At 49.3% G+C, this 8,489-nt stretch overlaps 1 protein-coding gene across 1 annotated transcript; it reads left to right on the plus strand.

Moving 5' to 3' along the window:
- Positions 1-1,391: 1,391 nt before the first annotated feature.
- Positions 1,392-5,599, plus strand: LOC131382357 (putative uncharacterized protein encoded by LINC00596). Its single transcript, XM_058433934.1, has 4 exons — positions 1,392-1,407; positions 1,821-1,942; positions 3,258-3,392; positions 5,534-5,599. Exons 1-4 carry the CDS (start codon positions 1,392-1,394, stop codon positions 5,597-5,599), a joined length of 339 nt encoding a protein of 112 aa, XP_058289917.1.
- Positions 5,600-8,489: the final 2,890 nt, after the last annotated feature.

Raw genomic sequence — 8,489 nt, forward strand, 5'->3', positions numbered from 1 at the left:
GGTGGAGGTTTCAGTGAGCCGAGATCGCGCCACGGCACTCCAGCCTGGGTGACACAGTGAGACTCTGTCTCAAAAAAAAAAAAAAAAAAAAGAAAAGAATTTATTTTTCAGGCTGGCTGCTTCCTCTGACTTCACTCATGGCCTGCAGTCAGTTGGAGGTTACTGGGCTAGAGGGTCCAAGATGGCCTCCCTCACATGTGTGGCCGTTGGCTTTGGCTGTTGGCTGGGTTGCCTCAATTCTCCTTCATGTGACCTCTTGCCTTCCAACAGGAAAGACCAGCTTCCTTACATGGAAGCCTCGGGTAAGCATTCCAAGTCAGTTCACACAGAAGCTTCGAGGCTTCCTGAAGCCTGTTCTCAGGACTTGCACAACACTACCTCTGGCATATTCTATCAGTTGAAGTAAGTCAAGAGGACAGCCTGTATTTACAGGAATGGAGAAACAGACTTCACCTCCTTGTGAGAGGAGCCACAGGGAATTTCTGGCCATATTTAATCTATCACAGTAGGCTGTGAAGTCTGGGGCCAGCCACTTACCCTCTTGGTGCCTTACTTTCTTCTTCTGTAAACTGGGTCTTTTGGCAACTTTTTTTTTTTTTTTTTTTTTTTGGAGACGGAGTCTTGCTGTGTCGCCCAGGGTGGAGTGCATTGGCGCAATCTCGGCTCACTGCAAGCTCCACCTCCCGGGTTCTCTCCGAGTAGCTGGGACTACAGGCGCCCACCACCACGCCCGGCTAATTTTTTGTATTTTTAGTAGAGATGGGGTTTCACCATGGTCTCGATCTCCTGACCTCGTGATCTGCCCGCCTTGGCCTCCCAAAGTGCTGGGATTACAAGTGTGAGCCACCACACCCGGCCTTGGCAACTATTTCATAGAATTGTTTGTGAAAATTAAACAGATGATGTTTCCAAAGTGCTTACTGTAGAAACCTGTTTCTTAGAAAGTACCTAGTGGATAGGAACCACTGTTATTATTGTTGTTATTAATATTACTGTCATAATTATATTGAGAACTTAGCAAATTGATGGATGGATAGATGGGTAGGTAGATAGGTAGGTAGATGGATGGATAGGTTGGGTGGATGGATAGATGAGTAGGGAGGTGGGTGGATGGATGGGTGGGTTTAGGGGTGGATGGATGGATGAATGGATAGGTGGGTGGATGGGTGGATGGATGGATGGGTTTGGGGGTTGATGGATGGATGAATGGATAGGTGGGTAGATGGGTAGATGGATGGATGGATAGGTGGGTGGATGGATGGATGGGTAAGTGGATGGGCAGATGGCTGGGTAGGTGGGTGGATGGATGAATGGATAGGTGGGTGGATGGATGGGTAGATGGATGGATAGGTCAGTGGATGGATGGATGGGTAGGTGGGCGGATGGGTTAGATGGATGAATGGATAGGTGAGTGGATGAATGGATGGATGGGTAGGTGGACTGATGAATGGGTAGGTGGATGGGTAGATAAATGGATGGATGGAAAGGTAGACAAACGGGTGCATGGATTGACAAATGGCTTTTGATGTTCAAACAACAAGTAGCCCCACTGACTTATCTGTTAATGATAAGTCATCTTATTTCATGGGGTTTAGAATAAACAGTAGCTCTTTGCTGTTGAGTTCAAACACCCTTGATTTCTAAAGGGACCTGACCTCTCACTTAGTTTACTTTTTCATCACCTGTGTTTGTGTGGGAAGAGGGGTGGCGGGGGCGGTGGTGGGGGTGCGTGTCAGGCAATTCTACCGCAGGCTTTGTGTCTGGGAAATATGCGAGCTTGTGCGAGCACCCCTCTCACTCACATGCACTCTCCTCCACAGCCTTAGTTAAACGTCACCAGACTCTAACTGTGAAAAACAGCCAAGCTTGCCACCGCAGAGTTCAGCAGCAAAAGGAGTTTGCCGATACACATCCCTACGGGCTGGGGCCAAGTGCGGCCAGTGTGGGCAGCTGTGAGGGGCAGCCCTGCTGGCTCCTGCACAGTGGAGGCCACCTCCTCCCAGGTCCTGAGGCACAGAGCCCAGGTCTGGCATGCAGCACACACTATGAGCATGTGCACTCTTTGCTACTCTTGTCGTCTGTGTATCCCAGCATAGGGAACAGTGCCTGGGAGACACTAGTAAATATTTTCAGAGTAAACGATGGCATGGCTGAGCATGCAGGGAGCTGTGTCCTCCCCAGCTCTCAGGCTTGAAGACTTTGTGCCCGAAAGCTGGGTGGGACTAAGGGGTTGATGGCAGGATTCTCAAACTTCCCCAGAGGCAAATGTGTGCCTTCATATCCTAAAACCCAACCAGGCAGGGTGCAGTGGCTCATGCCTGTAATCCCAACACTTTGGGAGGTAAAGGCGGGAGGATCGCTTGAGGTCAGGAGTTTGAGACCAGCCTGGGCAGCAGAACGGGATCTTCTTTACAAAAATAAAAATAAAAAAAATTAGCCAGGCATAGTGGCACATGCCTGTAGTTTGAGCTACTGGGGAAGCTGAGGCAGGAGGATCGCTTGAGTCCGGGAGGTTGAGGCTGCAGTGAGCTATGACTGTGCCATTCCATTCCAGCCTAGGTGACAAAATGAGACTCTCTCAAAAAATAATAATAGGCCGGGTGTGGTGGCTCATGCCTGTAATCCCAGCACTTTGGGAGGCCGAGGCAGGCGGATCACAAGGTCAGGAGATCAAGACCATCCTGGCTAACACGGTGAAACCCCGTCTCTACTAAAAAATAGAAAAAATTAGCCGGGTGTGGTGGCGGGTGCCTGTAGTCCCAGCTACTCGGGAGGCTGAGGCAGGAGAATGGCGTGAACCCGGGAGGTGGAGCTTGCAGTGAGCTGAGATTGTGCCACTGCACTCTAGCCTGGGCGACAGAGCAAGACTCTGTCTCAAAAAATAAATAAATAAATAAATAAATAAATAAAATAATAATAATAATAAAACCCACCTGTCCCGGCAAGGCGGTGTGATCAGATTTACATTTTGAAACAGTTCCTCTGGGTGTGATGGGGAGCTAGATTGGAGGAGAGGGGCAAGAGTGGCTATAGGAGAACTAGGAGAGATGCACTTCTAGAAGGCCAGGGAGAAATGAGGGCGGCCTGGTTATGGGTGGGGACATGGATGGGACAGGGAGAGAAGCTGCTGCGAGGGCCACCAAAGAAATTGCTGGGCAGGACTTAGTGAAGCTGGGATGTAGGAGACAAGGAACCTGGAGGGGTCGGAGATGGTACCTGTTTTCTTTTCTTTTTTTTTTTTTTTTGAGAAGGAGTCTCACTTTGTCACCCAGGCTGGAGTGCAATGGCATGGTCTCGGCTCACTGCAACCTCTGCCTCCCATGTTCAAGCGATTCTCCCACCTCAGCCTCTCAAGTAGCTGGGACTACAGGCACGTGCCACCACACCCAGCTAATTTTTGTATTTTTAGTAGAGACGGGGTTATATTATGGGAGGCCCGCCTCGGCCTCCCAAAGTGCTGGGATTACAGGTGTGAGCCACCGTGCCTGGCTGGTACCTGGTTTCTAGTTAGTATCTCTAGAGTGCCAGATGAGGGACCTCAGAGGGAAATCAGTTGCGGTGGAGGCTCTTGAAGTCAGTTTTGGACAAGTTGAATTTGAGGAGCCACAAAGACACTAAAGAATTAGCCCAGGTTTGCTCTCCTGAGAACACAGTGGCCATGTTACCTGGACAAGCCGCCCTTACGCTTCTGAGCCTCAGTTTCCCCATGTGCAAAATGGAGTGCCTCACCAGGTAATTGTGAAGACCCTATACAGGAATATAATGAAACTGCCTGCCTTACAGCCAAGGCACCATGCAGAGAAGCTATGTAACCCCATTACTTAGCATTCTTCAGCAAGAAGCAACAGACACAAAGGTAAACTGGCTTAAGCAGTAAAAGAATTTACTATTCCTGTAACTGTCAAATCCAGGAAGTAGATCTGCCTTCCTCTACAGGTGCATCTGAGGCTCAAGCATTGTCATAGGGACTGCATATCTTTGGGGGCTTCTTATATTTCTCAGGCACCTTCTATGTGTGTTCCCAGTGGGCACCAGCTCAGCAAGGGTAGGGTTGGGGAGTCTTTTCCTATCTGGCACCAAAGTCTCAAGGAAGATTCTGATTGGCCCAGCTTGGTCATGTGCTCATCACAGAGCCAATCACAGTAGCCAGGCCCGGGTCACATGACTTTCTGCTCCTAGAAGATGGCAGCAGGCAAGTGGAACCAACAGTGCAGCAGCTGTGAGGTTCCCAGCCGGTCCAGTGGGAGTTTTAGGATGGGAACAGATGAGAATGTGGTTTGTGGTGTACAGTAGAAACTCAGTTCATGGTGATGGTTTTTATTTCGATTCCGGAGGTAGATCACCAAATGGCCCTCCATTTGGGTATTTTAAAGTCCTTTACAAATATGACCTTCCCCCCTAAAATCCTAAGTTCAGAGGTATCCTCAGCCTCCTCCAGATAGTCTGTCACCATGCTTGGGAGATGGATGTGAGAGGTCAGTCCTGGGGGGCTTGCGGCACCCTTTCTGCAGCAGTGTTGGGGGTCACATTGTCTGTGGTGAGCCATGAATGGGCTCTGAGCATCCCTGTCACTGACCCTAACCAGGAGACCCAGGGACTCCCCACGCCTCCTAGGGAAATTCCAAGGCGTCTGGTGTCCCCCAACAGCCAAATCAAGAAAACAGGTTCTGCAGAGTTAGGCAAAGACCTTTGCGGTTCATAACGTCAGCGAGAAAATTCCAAAACCTCTGAGCGAGCTGTAGTGTGGACGCTGCTTTCAACAACCTGGTTCTGATTGGAGCTGCCTGGTAACTCCCTTCCAGTTAGCAGCCATGCTGCTCAAACCTGGAACTTTATAGCTTAGCAACGAGAAATCTGGAAGAACTCTGGAATTAATTTAAGGAAAGGGGAAGGAAAACATCAAGAAGGGAATTAGCAGCCAAATAATCAGGCTGTGCGTTTGTATCATTACCTTTGCTGCCAAGATAAGTATTGAAACTTTTCAGCGTTAATTACCAGCAAAGAGGGAACCAGTGAGATATCTTGTCTCAAACTCTGGGGCTAATGTTTGTTTTTGTTTTGTTGTCCTAAGCTACTATTGAAGTAGGGATGTGAGCAGAGCTAAGAAAATGTGGTCAGAACAGGTACAGTGATTAAAAACCACACCAATCCTGCCTTCCACATCCTCCTCCAGGAGCCTCTCCCTTTGCCAGTCTTTTTCTGGGATCATTTTCCATCCTGTGACATCATGGATAGCAGCCTATCTGAAATGGGCAGTAGAGACCCTGGTGGCTATGGAGGGTTTCTGTGATTTCAGATGGAGGCCCAGTTGGAGGTGATAGCACTCTTTGGTGGGGCCGTTCAATGACTTTATTTTTTTTTTTTCCTTTTTTTTTTTAGACAGAGTCTCGCTCTGTCACCCAAGCTGGAATGCAGTGGCATGATCTCGGCTCACTGCAACCTCCGCCTCTCGGGTTCAAGCAATTCTTGTGCCTCAGCCTCCCGAGTAGCTGGGACTACAGCCGTGGACCACCACACCCGGCTAATTTTTTGTATTTTTAGTGGAGATGGAGTTTCACCATGTTGGCCAGGCTGGTCTCGAACTCATGACCTCAAGTGATCCAACTGCCTTGGCCTCCCAAAGTGCTGGGATCACCGTGCCCAGCCATTTTATTATTTTTATTTTAATTTTTTGAGATAGGGTCTCACTGTGTCTCCCAGGCTGGAGTGCAGTGATGTGATCTTGGCTCACTGCAACCTCTACCTCCCAGGTTCAAGCAATTCTCCTGCCTCAGCCTCCCAAGTAGCTGGGACTATACAGGTGCACGTAACCACACCCAGCTAATTGTTGTAATTTTTAGTAGAGATGGAGTTTCGCCATGTTGGTCAGGCTGGTCTCGAACTCATGACCTTAGGCATTCTGCCCACCTCGGCCTCCCAAAGTGCTGGGATTACAGGTGTGAGCCACACGTCTGGCCCATTCAATGACTTCTGAGTATCATTCATGTGTCTCCACTGAGTCAGGCTGTAAAACTGTGAACATCACACACTCACCCCTGCCCCTGTGGGCTGACAGTCTAGCCAGGGGTGGGGGAGGCTAGATATTAATAATCAGCTAATTATACAAATAGCTGTGTAATTACAATTGCACTGATGTCATGGAAGAAAAGGGTAGGATGCTAAGATAAAGGTTACGTGGGTGAGGGGAGGGTGCAGTGGGAAGTCTTTGGTTATCCTGTCCTTGCTTGGAATTTTGTAGGGGTGAGGTGGAGTGGGTTGCAGAGAGAGGCTGCACCAGGTGAACGGAGGCAGGCCCACCAAGGGTCTCCTGGGCCAGCAAATTTTATAGTTTGTCCTAAGGCAATGGAGGGAAAATGAGAAACCATTTAGGTTTGCATACTGGGACATGGGGCAGTTAGGTTTATGATTTAGAGCACTTCAGCTGTTTGGGGGCAGAATAGGATGCCAGGCCATGGGCCCCTGCGGAGGCCACTGAGGTGACACATAGGTGGAACCTCCAGGGTATCATAGACATAAAACCCTCGTCTGTCAACAGGGTCTTGATGGTTCTTGTCAGCCAGCTCCATCCCAAAGCCTCATTTCCTGGAAATAACCATTTAAACACTTTACTGTCTATGGGACGGAATGCCCAGTTCATACCAGTTGGCCCAGAGCTTTCCTGATTTTAGCACCTAATGTCTCCAGTCCCAAAAACCTCCTAGTCCTAGGCACACTGGGATGGCTGGCCACCCTACTTTGGGACAGGATTACATGGGGGCAGTAAGAGTTGGCTTCCCGCACTGAATAGGGCTTCCCTGCACCATCTCCCCAAGCAGTGTGAACACAGGCGCAGCCACCCATTTGCTATGTGGCCCCAGTCAAGTTACGTGGCCTCTCTGGGCCACTGTTTCTTCATTTGGAAAATGATCTGGAGAGCTTTTCAGTCTTCTAGCAGCACTGACTTCCTGGCCCTGCTGTGGCATTTCAAGGCTTCATCAATGCCCAGAGGGCTGAGCACAGAAGACAGGGCCACAGAAGGCCACGCCAGTAGTGTGGCCTTCGGCAAGGTATCTCACCTCTCTGTGCCTAAGCTTCTTCCTCCACAGGATGGGAATAACGTGACTTAGCTCATAGAAATGTGAGCACCAGGCCAGGCACAGTGGCTCACGCCTGTAACCCAGCACTTTGGGAGGTGGAGGCGGGTGGAACACTTGAGACCAGGAGTTCAAGACCAGCCTGGCCGACATGGTGAAACCCCATCTCTACTAAAAACACAAGTTAACTGGGCATGGTGGTGTGTGCCTTTAATCCCAGCTACTCAGGAGGCTGAGGCAGGAGAATCACTTGAACCTGGGAGGCAAACGTTGCAGTGAGTAGAGATCATGCCACTGCACTCCAGCCTGGGCAACAGAGCGAGACTCCATCTCAATAAATTAAATAAATGAAATAAGAAACGTGAGCGCTAAATTAAATCAAATGATCCTGTGTGTTTGCCATAGCTAGATACTCATAGTTGAAAAGTATAGCTGTTCTGGTTAATGAAAAGTATGACTAGGAGTTGCGACTGCTAGTTTTTTTAAAAAGTGGGATGTGAGGCCAGGCGCAGTGGCCTATGGAGATTGCCTCTCACCCCTGAGTAGAGTTCCATGAGTTGGAGACTAGATCCTTTTTTGTCACTGTCCATTCGTAGTAAAGATGTGTTGAGCAACTAACTCAACAAAGGTCACATTATACCAGCTTTAGATATTTTATTATTATTTTATTTTGAGACAGGGTCTCGTTCTGTTCTCCAGGCTGGAGTGCTGTGGTGCAATCACAGCTCACTGCAGCCTTGACCTCCAGGGTTCAGGTGAGTCTCCCACCTTAGTCTCTCGAGTAAGTTGGGACTACAAGAGTGTGCCCCCATGCCCTGCTGGTTTTTGTGTTTTTAGTAGAGACAAGGTTTTGCCATGTTGCCCAGGCTGGTTTTGAACTCCTGAGCTTAAGCAATCTGCCCACCTCAGCCTCCTAAAGTGCTGGGGTTACAGGCATGAGCCACTGTGCCCGGCCTATTTTTAAAAATTTTTGTAGAGATGAGGTCTCACTATGTTGCCCAGACTGATCTAAAACTCCTGGGCTCAAGTGATCTTTCTGCCTCAGCCTCCCAAAGTGCTGACATTACAGGCATGAGCCATGGCCAGTCGTGTCCCCCGCCTTTTTAAAACAAATAAAACTGTATGCCCATTTTATAGATGAAAAAAACGAGGCACAGGGAGGTTTCCAATCCTGCCATTAAGTGGTGAAGTCAGAATTTGAACCTGGATCTGATTGAGAGTCCTGTTCTCTCCACTGACTGGGTCCTACTTCTTCAGGGGGCACACAGGCAGGGCCAGAGGGATGGGGAATGGGTGCAGGGAGGCAACTCTGGTGGGAATTTTCCCGAGGGAGCAGCAACACAGGGCCTGGCATGACACTGGTGGCCTGGCCTTACCCCTGTGGAGACCAGAACTTTGTGGATGCAGCTTTCCCTC

This window comes from Hylobates moloch, unplaced genomic scaffold, assembly GCF_009828535.3.
Source record: "Hylobates moloch isolate HMO894 unplaced genomic scaffold, HMol_V3 SCAFFOLD_23, whole genome shotgun sequence".
Taxonomy (NCBI): Eukaryota; Metazoa; Chordata; class Mammalia; order Primates; family Hylobatidae; genus Hylobates; species Hylobates moloch.